Raw genomic sequence first — 21,018 nt, 5'->3', positions numbered from 1 at the left:
TACTAGCGGTAAAAACGTTTAAAGTTAAACTAGTAAGGTGTAGTAGACAATTTTTGTAGGACTTTTGTTTTGTTTTTTGTCGTAGGTATACAATGTAGATTCGTACGATGCAACATTTGCCATTACAAAATCCATACTCAAATTGGTGGGGCTACGCATCACGAGAGATGATTCCCCTTTAGTCAGGTAATTATAGTTTTAAGAAATATAGGTATGTATTTAGTTCTTCTGTTGTATGATGTCCTCCTAACTTCTAATCCTATCTCAACGCCCAAAGCCCTATCCCATAATTTTCTTAAGACCGGTAACACATTTGTTACTTCACGGGCCTTGAACCGTGCTGGTTGCTTACCATCTGACGATCCTGCATATTTGCTGTTTACCAACCTATTTCTAAAAATCTAACTAATCATAATTTTAAAGGTGAGTAAAAAGGCAACTCAATGCAAAGAAAATATTTAAAGGTTGTTTTAAGTTGCTATATTCTTCCACCATTTAATTATACTTTAAAATTTTCAGATTACTTTGGAACATTTTCTACTGGTTTGAGTTTGGGAACTTGTTCGTGGTGACTTGGCTGGAGCTGATCAATATGGGAAAGACGGCGAGAGGAGGATCCTTCCAGGATGCCGTCGAGATATTCCGTATGATGCCCTGCGTTGGGTATCTGCTGTTAGGTACACTTACATCCAAACTAATATTATAATAAACCCGAAAGTCTGTATGTTTGTTTGTTTGTTTGTCCGTCTTTCACAGCAAAACGGAGCAACAAACTGACGTGATTTTTAGGTGGAGATAGTTGAAGAGTAGAGACTGACTATGAACATCATGCTCCAATCAAAAGGAGCCGAGCAGCGGGTGAAACCGAGTAGGTGTAGCTAGTAGTTATTTTTAAACCATGTTGGTCTATAACTATTCAACTCCGTTAAAAGAAAAAACTTAAAGCGATCACATTAAAAAACGCTAATGATAAAATTTCCGCATTATTACATGTAATGTGGTTTTTAATTTTTTCCTTCATAACAGAATACTGTCGTTTCAAATCAAACCGTCGCCAGCCACATAATACTTACGATAATAAATCATTTTCAGTCCCAATAGCTAAGGTATTAATTACCTGTGTTATTTCGCCATTATTTTTTGCAGCCATGGCAAAGTCCTACAAGATGGTGTACCATCGCCCCGTCTACGAGAACCTGGTGAGTGAGCTGCGCAGCATGTGGCCCAGGGGTGAGGTGTCTGATGAAGAGCATCAGATCATCAGCACCGCTCTGCGACAACTCAACTATGTTATACAAGGTACCTGTGTGAAAAGTTCGTGTTTCGCAGAGAGTGCTCCTGTCTGTGTCAAAATGAGTAATCAGTTTTTCGACTAACGCTTAAGATACCCGCGGGAAGAGTGGAGGTGGTAATTAATAGGTATTTTCTGCTCTGCCATCACTATACGGCTGGCAGTAATAGGCTATACTTTGTTTTATTTAGAAAGGCCTCATCTAGCTATTTGAAATATTGACGTGTAAAAGTGTTATTTTATAATCTATTTACAGAAATAAATATCATTTATCATTATCATTTATCATTTAAAGAAACAAAACTACTAATCCATCGTAACGTGATGGTTTATACCCTTAGGTACTCGACAAATGCAAATCGGACCAGTAGTTCCCGAGATATGCGCGTTCAAACAAACAAACAAACAAACTCTTCGGCTTTAATATTATTAAGTAGGTAAATTTATTAAACTATTTCAGGGTACTACTGGTGCAACAATGCACTGCTGGTGATCTTCCTATCCCCACCATTCGTGGAGATATTGAAGATAGCGATCGGACAGGACACGCCGCTCATACTGCCATTCTTCTACTGGTTCCCCTTTGATCCCTTCAAAAGAGGATACTATGAGGTCATCTTGGCTGCTCAGACTTGGCATGGTAAGCAAACTTTAGATAAATTGTAGGTATGTATTATCTATCTAACTTCCTATTAAAGAAATTCGTACATTTAAAAAGTATAACTTGTTTTTATTTAAAAAACGTTGCCCCACAATAGGATTTCCTTCTGTCAGGGATTCGTTTATAAACATACAAATGACTCCCAGACACGAAACAACAATTTGTGAATCACACTAAGAGTTGCTCCGTGCGGGAATCGAACCCACTACACGATGCGCGGCAGCCAGTTACCCAGCCACCGCCAACCGCCAACAACTGATATCCTATCACCGGCAAAATTAATCTCTGTCACTCAATACAAAAGGTTCATTCTCGATAAGCTAATGTTCAACGTTTACAAAACTGCAACATTATCGCGATGTGCTGTCAAAAGAAGAAAGTAATTAATTTTGCTCTTTCTATTTTGAAATATTTTTTAAGGTTCCTAATGTAAATGATGCCACCAACAGATGGCGTTGTTATGTTTCTATCCATCCATCACGTTATTTGATTTATTTATCTATAGGTAATAAAAAAATTGATACTCACGTTGATATCACATTGACCAGTTTTTACGCTACGTTAACAGAAACCTTTAAAATGTCTTACAAATAACGTTGTTGTGCGTCTTTTAATAGATAAGTTCCTCTATTACTTAAGTCTTTCATTATTACAGTGTCACACTGCTTTCCCGTTTATAAGTTTTGTGCACATAATTTTATTTTCTACACGTCGTCGTACTCGTATGTCCCACAACAAACTTAGTTTGTTACTTTGTACCGCTAGATGGCGCTGTACCAAATTTTAACTTCACACAATAGAATGTTGCTAAACAAAAAATAGACCACATTTTTCTGGAAAATTATATTTGGTTTACATTAAATACTGTTATTAAAATTACAATTGGCAGTTAACATTCATTAAACTCTAATCGACGACAGTACTAATTATCATAAAAAAGTAGATTGAAAAACGGAGATTTATTTATTTATAATTCTGCAACGTACCTAGACAACATTTTTTATCAGATTGTGAACTTTCCCATTATTTCTTAATATTTTATGGAAGAAATATTATATTTATATGGAAGAAGTTTAAGTAAGAATAAGACAAGGAGTTTACAAGGTAACGATTTAAAATCATCTCATAGAATTAAACAGCTAAAATAGACACTTATTCAACACTAAAATCACAGCATAACAATCTTTAAATCTTAACAGATCAAGCAACCAATTACAAAAATACAGTTAAAACTTCTGTAATACGGTTCAAATTTTAATGTACCTACTTTTTATTCCGTATTCTCACCATCATTATTTAAAGTAATCATAGAACTCAAATGTAATTGGTCCATTTTGGCGTAAAATAAAACTTCAGACATTAATTTCTCTGCTAAACATCGCTGTAACTTAGGAAGCTCTTTTAGTGTACACGTGACTGTTTTCCCGAAGGCTTCGGCAGACTCATCATCTAGTGTCTCACCATCTGATGATGACGTTAGGGCATCATCGTCCTCCACATTTTGTTCATGCATTCTCGTTTTCGCCTTTTTGGGTACAGGTCCCTAAAATTTTAGGAAATAACTCGTTATTAATTTAGATTTATTAAACTTTAATTAATTTATTTCCAAGCTCTAACTCTGGGCAGATTATTTTGCTTGGATTCAGCTTTATGATTTAACTGTTTAAGGAGTAGCATATTCAACATTTTGTGATTACATCCCAACAAAACTAATGATATATTCAGTAAAAATAAAACAGTTTTCAAATACAAAAATAATCACGCTTTCATTCATTGACATTTCAATAGAAGTATTGAGTTCGAATAACTAGTTATAAAATACTAGCTACTTCCACGTTCTGCTAGGCTCCTAATGGTCATAGCGTGATTTTATATAGCCTATAACCTTCCTCGATAAATGCGCTATCCAACACAAAAAGAATAATTCAAATCGGACCAGTAGTTTCAAAGATTATCGCGTTCAAACAAACAAACAAACAAACTCTTCAGCTTTATAATATTAGTATTAGTATAGATAGATTATATTAGTACGTACTATTGTAACAGTAACTACTTAAAATATAATTCCACTTACATAAGTTAAGTTTGTATCGCTGTCATAATCCAAACTAGTGTATTCCTGATCCAAAAACTTTAAATGATTAAAATACCACAGTGATGGCGTGTATGGCTGACCGTCAACTACACCTTTCTCCACCTGGAAGTAAAATAAAATAAAATATAATGTTTATACTAGTAACTATTTAAAAATAAAAAATAAGTAATATAAACATAAAATTAAAGTTACTTTATAGCATAATTTATTTTATTTTATTTACTGTAATTTCGTGTTAATTTGAATACTTAAGTGGCAACACTGAGCGTCAAACAATCACAATAACATTTTTAATACTTAAATACTTTTTATTTTAAATCCCATTGTTATATAAACATAAAATCACAAACCTTTTTTATTTCTCGTTTGTATGCTGATCGCATATTCTCGATTTTCTTTTTCAATGTGTATATTGTAGCCGTTTTATCGTATTCATTATAATACTCTAACAAATATTCGTACGCTTTTTTTCGAACATCGCGATGATTGTAATGTTTATGTGTAATATCCCACAACACGGGTAATTCACGATACTTTGCTAAAACTTCAATGAGCAATTGTTGTTCTGTAATCAACACTACTCTGGCTGCCATTTTGTTATGACGCGCACGCACGATCTCCTCTCTACACGACCTTATCTGACCGCGTCCCGGTCGCTACTGAGCGCTAGGCGGTTTGACGCGACCCGGTCGGGTCGGATTTGGCGCGGAAGGTTTGTAATACATTTTCAAAGAAAGAATTTGATGAACTAAGTTTCATAGCTCGGTACCTACCCGCTGTTATTGATGTCTTTAAAATATAGATATGTACCTTTATAGGTTATATATAAAGCTAAATTATTTTAATATTGTGTTACATATTCATATTAATATGATGAATTGTTTTATAAGTGTCTGCCTCATTGGTCGAGTGGTCGTAAGTGCGACTGCCGAGCAAGGGGTCTCGGGTTCGATTCCCGGAGCGGACAAAGTATTACTAGGCTTTTACGGTTTTCGAAAATTCTCAGTGGTAACACGGAGTCTGGAATTGTACCCAGTAAATGGCAATAGGCTCACCCCTTATTACAGGGAACTTGTAACACAAATGGTGAAAAGTGGCTGTACATTGTATAGCGGCATTGCTTGCCGTAATGTGCAGTTCTGTCTACCCCTTTCTGGATAAAAGGCGTGACGTTGCTTTTCTTTATTTACAGGTCTGATAACAATATGGTTTATGTTATGTGGGGATTTGTTATTCTGCATTTTCCTGAGCCATATCACCACCCAGTTCGACCTCCTGGCAGTGAGGATACGCAGACTGGTCTACGTACCTTTGGATAAGCAGCTGGTCCATAGTTATCCACTCGGTAAGTTTGTAACATAATGGTGAAACATTTGGATTATACAGCCTGTAACAAAATACCCATATATATCAAGAAGCACTGAAGAATACAGGTTGAATAGAATCTCTACACGAAGTTTCAGCTCAAAATACGTTTATAAAAAATTGGTACCAAATACTTGGTGTCGCATGGTTCTTGATTTTAAATCATACTCATCATCACAACACTACAGGGGGGTTACTTGCTAATATTACGAAACATTTATTTTGTAAATCTGATAGCCTAATACCTGTATTTACCTAGTTTTGATGTTCGGTTTCTGGAATCTTATGTATTGGAAAAATTCATAACTTCTTTCTATGAAAACATGACTTTAAAAACCCTTTCCGTTTCGTTTGTTTTGTTATCTAGAAACCGTGCACTTAATATGTATACCCCCTTTTTGTTACACCATGTATAAAAGTTAGAAATAGCGTTTGTTTGTTCTTTACATGAGTATTAACACCTCACAAACGGTGAAGGAAACAATCGTGAGGAAACCTGGGGCCGTATTATGAACTTTTAAACATCCATGCAAGTTCCAGGCAATTCACTTCACGCCCGTAAACTGCCTGGCTAAAATTCGTATTATGACATACATTTATTAGGCCGCCTTCTGAATTGTTCACTTGGTCTATGGCTGGTTTGTAATATTTGCCGGCGACGCGACGTTCGGAAGTATACATTTTTTATTTTCGGTAAGTTACGGTTTTCTTTTAGTATTGAAACATAAGATAATATATTTCCAAAACAGAATATATCATAAAACAATACGTACAAAACATAGTGAAATATAAATCAAATAATATTGACCTTGGATAACAATTTAAATTGGACTTGTACGTTATGTGATATAGATATAGTTTTCGAACGCAGCTTGTACACTGCAGTTGATTCAACTCAACGAGAGGCGGGAATTATAAGTGGTTGGTGGCATTGTATGTGCTTTGTATACTTATACATTGAAAATGAAACAAAAAAATACGTTTGTATCGATAAAAATGCGCGGCACCGGCGCGTTTAAAAAACGTGGTGTGCATGGGCCATTAGAAGCAGTAGGCACTAACCTTTTAAAAACTAAAAAAGGGACAGGAGGATATATAAATAAAACACCAATATTAGTATAAAATATGTATTATTCATCTTCAATAATTAGGAGAATGTCATCTTAGAATTGTGTAGGGGGTCGGGGTACGTATATTTTTTGCTTTCCCAACTGAGATACCATATTATACAGGCTGAGATGCACGCCACTGACGAATAACTGATAAAATCGCCTCATCTTCCAAGACTCTTCTGCCAACAGAGTTACTGCGAACAGTCGCAATCGATGAGAGATGCAAGATCCGTCAAAAGTCCTTTATAATGCCGAGGTCGTGGGGTTTAACAATAAAACATGGAAAATACGTGCGCACTCAGAACGAAACACAACGAACGAGTGTCATCTGTCAATCGGTGACTGACTGATGTCAGACAGAAGTGTTTTAAGAAGTTTAAATCACAGAGTACCGTTATACATAAATGAGTATTTAGTTTTATAACTTAATTTAAGTTTTCTCGCTTCCTAGATAGAAACAAGGTACCATATTTTGTGATTTCCCTTAGAAAAATATGACGTTTTTTTTTAATATACATTTCAACTAGTTAACTGCTGGGCCCAAAAGTCCCCTTCTCCTTTATTTCCAATTTTATTCGGTTGCAACAAGTACTTGTTGAATTTTTATTTTCGATTTTCAATTTTTGTTTTCTTATTTCTATGAGTAGCCGGTGCACCTCTTCCTTGGTAATGCCACGTCACCCACGTGAACATTCATGCCTGAGGTGGTATATTCTCCATTGTAGTTTCGGATTTCGTCAGACAATAAAAGCCTCTTCTGTTGATGTCGATGGGAAGTTTTGGCTGACATCTTCTGGATGTTTTTGCAATTGATGTTTTTTTTTATGTTTTTTGCACAGACATGAGGTTTAAGCACATCGCAAAGATTCGCACTAAATCCTCGGTAAGCCTATACCTTTTAACCAATTCACGGTCATCGATCGAGAATGGGTCACATTGTTAGCGTATTTTACGCTGTATGGCTATTTGGCGCCTCGGCTCCTCGTCACTACTTGCCAAAAAATCAAATATTACCAATTCCTCACACATTATAATAAAAACACTAAATAAAAACCCTAAAACAAACTTTTCAAGACTAAGCAATTCAGTTTAAGCTGCAAGTAAGACGCTTTTATTGAATTGTTTTGAAAGTCGTAATTTGACAACTAACATGAGAATTGAAACGTCGAAATAGCATTCATAATACGCGTAACGCCAGCCAGCCAGCCAAAAGTCGTGCAGAAATCGGTTTGTGTTGTCACGTGACCACTAACTGGCTGGCAATAGTGTTCATAATACGAATTAGCCGGGCAATTCAATTCACGGCGTAAACTGACTGGAAATAAGAGTTCATAATACGGCCCCTGGGCTTATAATTTCTAAGTTTGAAATCGCCAACCGTCATTGAGTAAGAGCAATGACGGGCGAGAACGCGATCGAGCTCACTTCAAATGTTTCGACACTTCAAAAATCTTTCCTTTCCTAAACTTATTCAATAATCCAAACAAATTTTCTGTCACAAAAACGAAAGTAAAGGATCAACAATAATAAGATCAAAGGCTTTAAAATTAACAAAAGTTTATAATTGAAACGGGTTTATTGGCACGTTAAGGCCTTAGAATGGGTTTGACGTTTGAAGTCGGTATCCCGCCCTTATATCCAGGGCCGGATTAGCCGCATAAGTTATCAGTAGAGTGTCTATATATCGGTGAAAACGGTCTCATAGTGTTACAGCTTAGCTATTACATCTTCGTACCATAGCTACGTAGCATATCTCTGGTGGAAAGTACCATAAGTCCTGTGAACTTAGTTCACTCTCTATAGGGTCCATATTATTATGGGATCTTTAACGGTTTACTATAAACCTATTAAACTGTTTCAAGATACTCAACTACAATAGTTACCGTAGTTTTGACAAAGCACATTAAAGTTCATACAAATATTTATTCATACATTCATTCCGTTCATATTACCCGCATGATGTTCTGCATGTCTATCTCTGCAAATGATGAAAATCTTGACGCCTTTCATGCAACACGAGTATTAAGCTTAAAAAAATCCATAAGAGACATAGGCGACTTTGGGGCACACAAACTTAATTTATTTTTGGGTTTTTTTAACATACCACTTCTAACGCCAATTAAACTTATCTTAAAAATATAAACAAAAATACTACAACAATTTAATCCATATGCCATTGTAGCTCTACTGTAATTTAATAGCTTAATCCGTATCTGCCCTCACCTTGATTAAATGGCGCTATGTCTCACACGATGTCTGTAGACGACAGAACAAGAAATAGCAAACACAGACTGTCATATACTTCATAATGAACTTGTTTGAAATGCCCTTAGCACTTTGATATTTCGACTAAACTTAGGCTTTGTCTTTGAGCTGTATTTTATCTCGAACGTTAAAGCTACGACGAACAATAGTCTTGACATCTCGATTGCAAAGCAGTCTTCGATTTATTTGTCGATACTGGTCTAGAATCGTGGAAACAATTTCCTTGTCGATGTACGTTAATAAGTTAGGTTCATTGTTCATATAACCGCACATCATAAGCTCGCTAAATTGACTATCGCAAGACGAATGTTTGCAGCCAAATAGCGCGACGTGGATACAAAGACAAGAAGTAAGCATTCGTCTTGTAATCGTTAATAGACAAAAGCGTGCGTATGACGTGTCGATACAGAGGCGTAATTCGTTTTCGTAACTAGGTACTTGCGTACTTTAGTATTTTGTATTCTAATGATGGTAAAAAGTTTGCCTTCGATTACTTCAAATCTAACACGAACAGCTAATGGCAGTCCGCTTATTGACCATGGACCTCCTATAATCTATATACCTTGTAAAAGAGAAACGTCAATTGCAAACTCAAGTAAAAATAAATTAGGGATCAAATTACAAAACCCGTGTTTCCTAATCCAATTACATTTCAAGCCAGTCTCTGCCGGGACAGATTGTCTAATTAATCAATTTCCCGTACTGTTTCTAATTCCATTACAAATAGGTACACAGGTTCCATTACTCATACCGTCCAACCTTATGCTAATTACCAAAAATCAAAATAATAATATGTTTCATGAGGAAAACATCATTAAATTACGCCTCATGGAAATAGAAAAACGCTAACCCACGCTTTGACTTTTCCTCTCGTGGATTCGTTTATAAATATGTACATAATTTCATAATAATTATGTATTATGAATATTACACGTAACAACAATACATAATATATTTTTTATTGAATAAGCCGGTAAACGAGCAGACGGATCACCTGACGGTAGGTAAGTAATCGCCGCCGCCAATAGACACTTGAAACACCAGAGCCGTTACAAGTGCGTTGCGGCCTTTTTGGGGTTAGGAATTTAAGAGTTGTTGGGGAATCGGGGATTGGAAAGAATGGGAAGGGAGGTAATTGGGCCTTCGGTAACCTCACCCACACAACAAAACACTTTAAGAGGGAAAGGAACCCGCCATACGTTGGACAATTGCCGCTATTCGCTATCGGTTATCCAGCTACTGCGCTAACAACGCAATACCACATTAAGTCATGAATTGGCCACATTAATATCCGTGATCCATATTTAATTAACTCTATTTTACAGGTGAATACTGCCAAGGCTATGCACAAAAGCATAAGGACATGGTCGATACATTCAATGATAAGGATTGGGAAGTCAGACACCAGAGGGACCTTTCCGCTATTGTAGAGAGACATCGGGCCCTGGTCAGGTATGTACAACTATGTCAATGGCTCATCAACTAAAGAAATCTAACGCGATTTTCCGATAAAAAATAAAAACCCATAAATACCATTTTAGAAAATTCTTAGTAATTGGTTGTACAATCTATAATAGGGTAAGATAACATTTTTTTTTCTTTTAATGTCCGTCTTGTAGATTCTATTAAAACATTACACGCGTGTTTTCATTTTTTTTTTACGGAAACAAATACTTTCGAAGATATATTGATTTGAAACATTGCGTGACGTTACTTCTAGGTACGTTTTATACATAGAAATGATTTTGACGTTTTATCTAAGTATTGTTATTTATATGCCAAAATATAAGTATTTTCATTACCCAACTGACGAACTAAATAGATTTTTAATTTTGAAAACATACCTGGTGTATATCTATTTGAATGTGTGAACTTATTTAATTAGGGAAGCTGAAAAGTAATAGTTATCCTGTGCTACATTTATTTTGTCTCTACCCATTCCTTCGCTTACCTTTTACTATCACACCTTTTCACACCCGTGTAGTTATTTCGAAATGTATAAAATCCCAATAAAACTAAAGTAAATCAAACAAAACAATATTCTACAAAGCAAGCAAGGACCCTAAGCTGTTCATTTGCAGTATGCAGTTTACTTTATCAATAAAATTCGACTTATCCCCAAGCAACTCGGGTCAACTCGATTCTCATTTTGACGTTGAATCGATTCTAAACGATAGCGATTCATTCCATCAATTTCATTTGCATGTAAAATGTTAGACAAAGGGATATTCGCGTAGATGCTGTGCAAAATGTTAGAAACTATACTAAATCAGTATAAACTGATCTTTGAATGTGTTGAAAGATCATACAAAGCGAGTCTATGATAAATTGGTTTTGCATAGCTCGATCTGTAGCTGATTGTACAATCTTTCTCCATTTGTGTAGCTATCAGTTTTGGTTTTATGTATCATTATTTTACTGTATATGAATGCAGGTAATTTTAGACTTATTATGTCTTGTAGGAACTTATATAAGTGGAATTTTTTTTGCGGCTCTTATACATAGATATGTTATTTACCTACATTGTTTTAAAACAAAAAGAACAAGTTTCAATGTGAAATGTTTGTAAGCAAACTACAAAGATGATTTCTTAATTAACCCTAAACAAAACAGAATAAACTAATTTTGAAGATTCTATTACTAACATACTGACAAACAGCGGGCCAGTTGAAATCTAAGATGGCTCATTTTAACTCAAACTTTATAAGGATTTCCGTATCTATCCCGATTTAGTAAAGACTTGTATTGCCAGGCTCTCCGGCGACGTGGAGGAGATGTTCAGCTTTGCTCTGCTCGTCAACTTCTTCAACAGCTCTATTATCATTTGTTTCTGTGGCTTCTGTTGTGTGGTGAGTCATTCTGCACCGTATATTAACACATAATAGTAGTAAGGAGGACTAGGGAGTAACGTCCGAAATTGCATCCGGTTTCGGTAATTCATTTAATGACAGAACCGCTATGCCTTCACGATTGGTGCGGTGGCTGCCACGAAACGTGTAGCGGGTTCGATTCCCGCACGAAGCAATTCTTTGTTTGATTCACAGATTGTTGTTTCCGGTCTGTATGTTATGTGTATGTGAAATTGTATGTTTGTAAACTATCACCACCACCGCGCACGATACAGGAGAAAATTCTATTGCAGAGTAACGTTTTCAAAAACTAATTAAAAGTGGGTTTTACATAGTACCTATGTAGCTATAGTATAGCCAAGAGGGTAAGCGACATTTAAGTTATGCATGTATTCCGAATTAGCTTATATCTCGATCGGATGATGTTATAACTCGATATCGCAAAAAATATCGCTTACCCGGAAGGCAACGACGTTTACCTCTCCCTGGTGATAGCGGATTATAAGGCTTTATTGAGAGTATCGATTGCCAACACAACAGCCACCGTCTGTCATTGAAAAAATTGGACTTACTTCTACTGTCGCACTCAGAGACATTAAATGATTCCTAAAACTATTCCTTAGTAACGATTTTGTATCGAAAACTATTGCTAAGGACTGGGTTAAGTACCCAACCAAACAACATAGAGTCATTTGACTCTGAATATAGCGAAATGTCTGTCTCGTCTCCTATTAGATGGAACCCAGCAGATTTGGCTCAGCAAAAGTTGAATGCTACATTGTGCACCTCAGCATATCTCTTCAAACAACAAAAGTTGTGATGTTGACAACTTTAACAAAGAAGTGAATAGCACCCTTTACTCCCTTTAGCACCCGTTCTTGGCCAAATAGGAAGTTGTTTTTAGATAAAACACTTTGATATGTATACTCCAAGTATAGAGGCTTGAGGAAAATGCACCAGCGTCCTGTCTGTTATGGCAGGTGCTAACATTTTATTTGTTTGTTTTGTCTGTCTGTCTATTGACGTTGGTATAGTTGTAGGCACGTGACGCCTCCGAGAGTGTAAACAAAGGCGTGGCTATATATTACTTATGCTGAACATAGACCTATGTCTATGTTCAGCAGTTGTCTTGTGGCTGATATGGTGATCATATTATATCTTAATAACATAGAAATGCGATAGTTTGTGAGTTTTTTTGTTTGTGTGTATGTTTGTTACTTATTCAAGAAATGGTTGGAGGGATCAAGATGAAATGTAAGACAGGGGTAGATTATGTTATGATCTGGACAAATACATAGCAACGGCGAAGTGCCAATACCTCCAAATAAGCATTTTTTCTTTAAAGTAAATTAATCGAAATAGTAACTAATGTATGAAAACTAAAGCAATGAAACTTTTTTTCAAGTTGTGTAATATTTGGACTTTTATCAGTTAGGAGGTAAGTATTGGTACTTCACCCGTTGCCGCCGATAGGCTACTGTTTAACACACGGGCACGCGGGCGAAGACGCTTGCAGAAGCTAGCACCGAGTAAAGAAGTATGTATATCTATTGATGATGAAGTACCTAACTTGCAAGACCAAGAGGCATCGCCAGATATCGTTGCTGATTTTTGTTTTTCTACAGATAGTGGAGAAATGGAACGAGATGGTATACAAGTCTTTCATGACGACAGCATTGTCGCAAACATGGCTGCTCTGCTGGTACGGACAGAGGTTACTTGAGTCGGTAAGATGATATCTAAACCTCTTCAGGTTCTCTCTCACTCACTTTGCATGAACTCTTAATATTTATCTTTTGGTGAAAACTAGACACATTGTTTAGGTATCTCTACCCCTTCTGGGATCTACCTGGCGGGTTACCGGGGCTCCGGGTCGAAACGCAGGAGTAGGAACAGGATAGTTTTTAGTCAGTAAGAGTCTGACACTCCCTCTCGCCTCGCCCAAGGCGAGAGAAGTCACGTAAAAAGAATATAAGCTAAAACCTATTAGCTATACAATTGTTTACGTTAAAAATAAAAACACGGATAAAACAAATTTCCTTAAATCTAAATCTAAATCAAAAAGCACACAAATAGAGAAACCGTAAACAAGTAAAATGGTTACAGGACACATGAATTGTCCAATTTGTTTCTGTTCGATTCAATAAGGAAGATCGGAAACATATCCGCAATATCCTTTTATTAGTGGTCCACGGACTTTTTTCTTACTTACACATCAAGCCATTAATAACCAGTATAACCTGACCTTTAAATATGTGGAATGGTCAAACAAAGCGAGACTATGATAAACTGGTCATTATAGCTTGATGTGTACGTGCATTTTAAGGAAGAGGGGACCTTATGGAATCCGCCCTTTTTTAAATAAGGTGCATCTTCAAAGTCACTACTTAATGGTAGCTATTAGGTACATGACTTGCAAGGCTGTGACCCATTTTATTTAAATAGGGCAGTTTGGAAACAATGCGTGTAGAAAACCTCAAAGATATTTTCGTTTTATTTTCTACTTATATAGGTTTTAGGCGTATGAAACATTATTGAGCTCTTCCTAGCATGGAGTCTGGAATTATGACCGGTAGATGGCAATGGATTCACCTCTATTACATGGGATTCATAATCACAAAACATACTCAACATAATAATACTTTCGAGGGCTGAAAATGCATATTATTTTTTAAATGTAAAAGTTATAAAAGATATATCTCCATACCTTATTTTCGCAGACTTTCTCTTTAAACCCTAAGGTTGACTGGTAGAGAATGCCATATGGCATTAAGTTCGCCTTATGTACCACTATTTTATTGTATTGTGTACATTAAAGATTAAATTAATAAATAAATAAAATATGGCAATATTGTATTAATATTGTAATATTAAATATCAATAAACGCATTTCTTACAGAGCCAAGGACTATCGGATGCCCTCTACGAAAGCGGCTGGTATAAAGCAACCCGAAAGATTAAAAGCTCCGTACTTATCATGCTTCATAGGTAAATATTTAGGTGAACAGCATGCTATTCTCAAAGTTCATTAAAGAGGTTGCGTAGCCGTTGCGTAGATTTTTCATAGTAGGTATTGCGTTGTCGTTCAGTAGGATTTTGATAGAACTTGAGTAGTTGTCTCATTGCGTTTGCGGTTTTCTTTTTTTATGAAATAGAGAGCAAACGGTGATGTGTCACCTGATGGTAAGCGATCTCCGCCGCCCATGGACACCCGCAACAACACCCGGTTTGAAGGTTGTATCGGTTCGGAATTTGCTGTGCGAGGCAAAAAGTTTCGTGAGAAGCGCACAGTTGTGGCCCGCCAACCATTTAAGAATATGATTGGGATGAAAGTGCTGTCGTGACGTAAACTGTATTTTCGTAGACGTTGTATAGACTATTCGTAGAAGCTTCGTAGCATTCGTAGAAGTTGCGACCGGGACCCATTCGGATAATCAAATATTCGGATAATCGGATTTTTTCAAAAAAATTGCCATTGAAGAGAATAAAAGGTACGTTTTGATATTGCACTATTTTTTTATTGAATTAAATTGCGGGGGAAGTCAGCGTAGGCACAACGGCAAGTTAAGACAAGTCAAGTCAAGACTTGACAAACACTGGCTTCGCGGGGGGGGGGGAGAATAATAGCGCACTTAGACTTTTTTTGTCAATTTTTGTGATTCGGATAATCGGCGATTCGGATAGTCGGAGTTCGGATAATTGGAGTTCTACTGTATTTCAAAAATTATCTCTGTACCTATATAGAGACAAACTTTATAGTTTCGTCTTCAGATAATTTCTTCACCATTGTTAAATCCTTTTTCTTCGCAAAAAAAGTCCGCAAAAACAACCAACACGTGTGTACTTCGTCAGCACTGGAATGGCACTGGATTGGCCGTCTACATTATTCCAGTTGCACTGGATTGATCGCACTGGACCGAAAAGTAGATCGCGAATCCAGTTACTGGACTGGAATGCTTACTGGATTGCCGGTTTACATTTTTCCAGTAAGCAATCCAGTAAATAATACTAAAATATATTTTAACTAGTAAATAATAATACATTTCAACGGCTTCTAAATAACTGGAATAATGTAGACGTAACAGATCCAGTCCAGTAAGCAATCCAGTCCAACGTGATTGAGCACGTTGAAAACATTTTCGAAACTGATCTCTTCTTGAAATCATTGTCACTGTAGTGTTCACACTTCAACGGCTTCTAAATAACTGGAATAATGTAGACGTAACAGATCCAGTCCAGTAAGCAATCCAGTACTGGACTGGATCGCTGGACTGGAATAATGTAAACCGGGCATAATACATTGTGTATCTATATTTTTATTTTTATTTTACAGATAATCAAGACATCTTGGTCGTACTTCACACTGCTTCTAAACATCTATAAAAAGTAAAACTTTTCAATAAACTTATTTCTCTAAAATAAGAAATAAAGAATACTGAAAACTAAGAAATATTTTAATTTATTGTTTTATTTATTCTTTAATATGAGTTTGTATACGTAAATCAAATTATAGTCAATAAAATATCAACTTAGAAATATACTACCTATTATTTTAGACCTTTAACTCATTATTAAAAAAAGATATAAACCCGAAAACATATTATAATATGTCACTATAATGGTTTATTATCATGCCGGCCGCTATCGAGTTATAAATTACAAAAAAAACCTAAGTTTTAGATTTCGCGGGCTACCGTCCAGCTCTATTACTTCCGTTCATTCATTTATTCTACTCTACTCGATGGTGAATGAAATGAGCATTGATTGACTTCTGAAAGGAAACGTCAGAACGTCGTTTCATTTATTGTCTGTGGTTATTGTTTGTGTCGTGCGGCGTGCAAGTGTGTCGGTGAATAAAAATGTCGAATAAAAAGAATAAGGAAATAGAAGTTCACGATAGTGACAGTGAAGAAGAACAGCCGTCTGGCGATGAAAAGGATCCAGACTTTGATTCCGATGGAAACTACATCGGTGACAAGGAGGTAAATCAAATTCATAACCCTAAAATCACATGGCATGCCGCCTCCGGCCTCGAGTTTTTGTTTATTTTTATTGCGAATATATCCTGTTTAACTATCACATCGTTATTTTATTCTATTGTATTTCATTTATTCGATGTTAATACCCGTTTTAAAGCATTGTCTCAGTGATTTCACCTTTTTTTGTTTACAAAATATTATGAAATTGAATGCAATGCAATCTGATAAGTAGCTACGTGTAGCATAACCAATATGATGATTAATACTTGTTCTGTTTGTTTTAGGATTTGATGGCTGACTTTGAAGGTCGTAATCCTGAGGACTGCGACTTCCACGGCATCAAGCAGCTGCTGCGGCAGTTGTTCCTCAAGGCCAATGTAGACTTGGGTGGCCTTGCCCAAATCATTATCTGTAAGTATTAAAAAATTACGGCAGTTCGAATAAGGTTGCAAAAAAGACCATTTTTTAAAGATATTCAGAATTTTTATGAAGCTAAGTGTGGTTACTGAAATCCGCTAATTTCGTGCATTAGAATCTTAAAAAAATTATTATAGTAAAAAAGTATTGTCTATAAATGTTAAGATGTAGGTGGTGGCCCCGGGACTTGTGATATAAATCCTAAGAATAAAAGTCCTATTTACATGTCTGGACCTGTCTTATGATTATTACAGGGTCTCCCACTGCAAAAAGTTTACTAACGTTTAAAAGTTGTGGAACATTAGCTGTTGAGTTCGTCCCGCCATCTCCTTTTGACAGAACTTCAGATAACTTATTAAAAAAAAAATAAAAATAAAATATTGTTCTAATTGGCTAATGTGTAATATTATAACTACAACTTGTTTGAATTTCAGCTCAAAACTATGTGGGCAGTGTTGTGAAACAGTGCCTAGATGATGGGCTGGATGATTTGGACGATGATGAGGATGACGGCAGCGATGGTGTGTTTGGTGTCACCACAGTCATCAATATTACTAAGAGAAAAGTAAGTATTTTTACTTGAGTAACTTCTTGTACAGCATTTGACTGCCGATAGAAAGTGCTGAAGGTAACACCTTCACTAACCAGTCACAAGTGACTGACGTGCCATTTAATGTGTTAAACTTTGTTTGTTCTACAAAACAATAACAAAAAATTCAGTAATTTGTTCATGTAGTAGTAATTTGTTCTGATAATATGTTTAGTTATCAGGAATTTGTTGGTAAATAGGAACACATTTAGTAGATAAACACATTTCCTGTGTATGACCTATAACTTTATCATAAATACACCATAATGAGTCATAATGTTATTATGATGTGATATTATCACATCAAATGTTACAAATAAAAATAATGAGAATTCCTTATTGCTTACACCTTATGTATAACTACTTCAAGTGGTTGTTAGTTGCTGCTGCGCTTCGCTTACTGCTGAGCAAGAGGCACCAGGTTCAATCCCTGGTCGGGTAAACATATAAACTAGTATTATTGGGATATACTCACTCTTTAGTCATTAAAATAAACAAAGTAACATAATAATATTATTTCACAATATTTGCTTTATCTGTATATAATATAAAGTCAAATAATTGTGTTAATTACAGGAAGAAAACTGCATACAACAAATTAGGACACTGCTCACTACACTGGCTGAGGAGAATGCAGACGACAGGACGAAAGCTCTCATCAAGAACATATTGTCTAATGATCAGCAACATGTCGGACTAGTCCTCAATGAAAGGTAATAAATAAAACATCTTAGAAGGTTAATTGTATAACAAAATTGCCGCAAAGTAACTGCTGTAGGTACTCTGTTCTGCATATAGCTACGCCATTCGCAACCATCTATAGCGCACATCCATAGCACGCATCTTTCCATAAAGCACTGGTAGAAACCCACCAGTAATAATCTGGATGACAAACATATCTACAGCGTAGCGCATAAATCTTACCTATCAAAAACCCCACATTAAAATCTGATGAGTAGTTTCAAAGATAGGGAAAGGACAGACAGAAAAAACGGCTGTTTCGTTATTCATACTATGTAGTGGTTATAAAGACAAAGTAATAGACAAGCGTTGTTATATTTTTCCAGGATCCTTAACATTCCGGCTGCTATCAGCGTGCCCCTGTTTGCGTCACTCCAAAGTGAGATAGATAAAGCAGTGCAGAAGAACATGCCCTACACATTCCAGTACATCATTTGGATCTGCAAAACTTACTCCTCAGAAGGTATGTTACTGTTTTGTAAATATCACACAGACTAACTAACAATATTTATGTTTGTATTGACATTTTTGTTGTATTCTCTATCATGTTATCGTTTATATATTTTGTGTGACTAATTAATATTTTTATCGATGTAGTATGTAGGCATTAGAGCAACGCGGTCTAATAACGGTACGAGGCCTGCGTTGTATATGTAGGTATGTTTATTACGTAGAACTCGGATTACTACGTGAAAAGTGGCGCGGGATAACACAAAACGGGCGATTGATATAACTCTTTGTGTGTTTCACAAATAGTTCTTTTGGGTCTGGGTTTGATGTATTTGTGAATTTGTATGTTTGTAAACGCAGCCACAACATAGGAAAAAAGCTTAGTGTGGGGGCAAAGTTAAAAAATAAAGATGTACCCTGCCGGCGCGCTTACCGGTATTACCTTCTGACATGATTACTTGTTTACAGATGAACCTGGAGAAACGCTCTACGCCAACATGGAAGAGTCTAGACTATCGGAAGAGGCCCTGGCTAGCTTTGATGTCAATGTCACTGATCAGACGGATCTCTCACAATGGGACTACGAGGGAGGCACACTCACACCGTTCAGAAAAGTAAGTAATCGTCTACTGGTATTTGTTTAACCGTACTGTTTATTGATCATTGACAACCTTGGTCGACCAAATTCCATGCGTGGTAAAAGACTCGCTTTGAATTTTTTTTCGTGTTATAAGTCGGTAAACGAGCAAACGGATCACCTGATGGTAAGCAATCGGCGCCGCCTATGGACAGCCGAAACACCGGACGCGTAACAAGTGTTAGGAATTTAAGTGTTGTTGGAGAATCGGGGATTGGGACGATTGGGAAGGGGGTTATTGATCCTCGTATTAAAATTACTGCCGAAAAGGGACGTAAATTAAAATTTGATCACTTCATTACAGATTCTAATAATCGAGGGCAACAAATTCAATGGCTTAGTCAGGCAAATGAAGGAAGAGGTGGAGCATGCAGTGGGTGAGCAGAAGTGCAACTAATCGAACTGCGCAACAGCTACTGTGTAACCGTGCTTGTTGCGACGTGATTTTATGTATATGCCATTACATTACGCTGTATACGTATTTATATATTTTTATTATTACATTGTAATTTTAGCTTAAGCTAAGTTGTTGTTTTATTCCTTATTCCCGTTTGAGTTAATCAAAGTATTAAAACTATCATGTGACATATTAATTAACCCTTTGTGTTGGTACGTATGGTAGGACACAATGTATTTTTTGTATCTCAATGTCTTGTATACCGACAGACAAGAGGTTAATTTTCATACTTGGTTATCACACACACTGCTATGATTACGAACCCCAGACGTAGCTTGAAACTATTCGATCAGTTACGTAAGTTTATAACCTAATAAATAATTAAAACAACATTTTGACATAATCAATACTTTTATTAGAGCCCAGGGGCCGTATTATGAACTTTTAAACATCCATGCAAGTTCCAGGCAATTCACTTCACGCCCGTAAACTGCCTGGCTAAATTTCATATTATGACATACATATATTAGGCCGCCTTCTGAATTGTTCACTTTGTCTATGGCTGGTTTGTAATGTTTGCCAGCGACGTTCGGAAGTATAATTTTTTTATTTTTGGTAAGTTACGGTTTTCTTTTAGTATTGAAACATAAGATAATATATTTCCAAAACAGAATATATCATAAAACAATACGTACAAAACATAGTGAAATATAAATCAAATAATATTGACCTTGGATAACAATTTAAATTGGACTTGTACGTTATGTGATATAGATATAGTTTTCGAACGCAACTTGTACACTGCAGTTGATTCAACTCAACGAGAGGCGGGAATTTCAAGTGGTTGGTGGCATTGTATGTGCTTTGTTTAAAGTACGAAATAATGGCGTAAGTACTTTTTAAAATGAATTCGTGCAATTTCATAGGTAAAATTGACGAATACAATCCTTAAACGGCTTTTAATTCTTACCTACTTATTTAGTTCGACTTCGGAAAGTGGACCTTCAAATCGTCGTGAACGGGTAACAAATACCCAAACTGGAAGTGTAGTGGGAGTTCCTCAACACAAATAAGGAGGTGCGTTGGGGTACAACAAGAGCGCTCATGCTCGAAAGCATACCTACAAGGAGAATGTGGGAAAATATTTTCGAGCATTTGAATGTGTAAGGC

General features: G+C 36.2%; 3 protein-coding genes across 3 annotated transcripts; 2 read left to right on the top strand and 1 right to left on the bottom strand.

The window, feature by feature from the left end:
- Positions 1 to 85: 85 nt before the first annotated feature.
- Positions 86 to 14,630, top strand: LOC118270657 (odorant receptor 4-like). Its single transcript, XM_050698042.1, has 9 exons — positions 86 to 186; positions 520 to 677; positions 1,147 to 1,299; positions 1,752 to 1,931; positions 5,240 to 5,392; positions 10,115 to 10,241; positions 11,542 to 11,638; positions 13,264 to 13,365; positions 14,538 to 14,630. Exons 2-9 carry the CDS (start codon positions 593 to 595, stop codon positions 14,628 to 14,630), a joined length of 990 nt encoding a protein of 329 aa, XP_050553999.1. The 5' UTR covers positions 86 to 186; positions 520 to 592.
- On the bottom strand, positions 2,775 to 4,722 carry LOC118270658 (uncharacterized). Its single transcript, XM_035586396.2, has 3 exons — positions 4,398 to 4,722; positions 4,027 to 4,149; positions 2,775 to 3,495 (listed from the first exon to the last, which is right to left on the bottom strand). Exons 1-3 carry the CDS (start codon positions 4,638 to 4,640, stop codon positions 3,223 to 3,225), a joined length of 639 nt encoding a protein of 212 aa, XP_035442289.2. The 5' UTR covers positions 4,641 to 4,722; the 3' UTR covers positions 2,775 to 3,222.
- Positions 14,631 to 16,436: 1,806 nt separating the features above from the next.
- Positions 16,437 to 19,976, top strand: LOC118270656 (protein BCCIP homolog). Its single transcript, XM_035586394.2, has 7 exons — positions 16,437 to 16,620; positions 16,902 to 17,028; positions 17,469 to 17,599; positions 18,200 to 18,336; positions 18,691 to 18,827; positions 19,283 to 19,428; positions 19,756 to 19,976. Exons 1-7 carry the CDS (start codon positions 16,498 to 16,500, stop codon positions 19,846 to 19,848), a joined length of 894 nt encoding a protein of 297 aa, XP_035442287.1. The 5' UTR covers positions 16,437 to 16,497; the 3' UTR covers positions 19,849 to 19,976.
- The last annotated feature ends 1,042 nt before the right edge of the window (positions 19,977 to 21,018 follow it).

This window comes from Spodoptera frugiperda, chromosome 13 (assembly GCF_023101765.2).
Source record: "Spodoptera frugiperda isolate SF20-4 chromosome 13, AGI-APGP_CSIRO_Sfru_2.0, whole genome shotgun sequence".
Taxonomy (NCBI): domain Eukaryota; kingdom Metazoa; phylum Arthropoda; class Insecta; order Lepidoptera; family Noctuidae; genus Spodoptera; species Spodoptera frugiperda.
The sequence above is the reverse complement of the archived record's forward strand: the minus strand, read 5'-3'. Positions and strand labels throughout refer to the sequence as shown.

What these genes read in the sequence shown, in the direction of transcription:
- LOC118270657 (XM_050698042.1), top strand. Translation starts at nt 593, where the DNA reads ATGGGAAAGACGGCGAGAGGAGGATCCTTCCAGGATGCCGTCGAGATA. An exon ending in CGTTGGGTATCTGCTGTTAG is followed by an intron (nt 678 to 1,146) that starts GTACACTTACAT and finishes TATTTTTTGCAG; the next exon opens with CCATGGCAAAGTCCTACAAG. An exon ending in TCTGTGGCTTCTGTTGTGTG is followed by an intron (nt 11,639 to 13,263) that starts GTGAGTCATTCT and finishes GTTTTTCTACAG; the next exon opens with ATAGTGGAGAAATGGAACGA.
- LOC118270656 (XM_035586394.2), top strand. Translation starts at nt 16,498, where the DNA reads ATGTCGAATAAAAAGAATAAGGAAATAGAAGTTCACGATAGTGACAGT. An exon ending in CCTTGCCCAAATCATTATCT is followed by an intron (nt 17,029 to 17,468) that starts GTAAGTATTAAA and finishes TTTGAATTTCAG; the next exon opens with CTCAAAACTATGTGGGCAGT. An exon ending in CAAAACTTACTCCTCAGAAG is followed by an intron (nt 18,828 to 19,282) that starts GTATGTTACTGT and finishes ACTTGTTTACAG; the next exon opens with ATGAACCTGGAGAAACGCTC.
- LOC118270658 (XM_035586396.2), bottom strand. Translation starts at nt 4,640, where the DNA reads ATGGCAGCCAGAGTAGTGTTGATTACAGAACAACAATTGCTCATTGAA. An exon ending in ACAAACGAGAAATAAAAAAG is followed by an intron (nt 4,150 to 4,397) that starts GTTTGTGATTTT and finishes TTTTACTTCCAG; the next exon opens with GTGGAGAAAGGTGTAGTTGA. An exon ending in GCGATACAAACTTAACTTAT is followed by an intron (nt 3,496 to 4,026) that starts GTAAGTGGAATT and finishes CTAAAATTTTAG; the next exon opens with GGACCTGTACCCAAAAAGGC.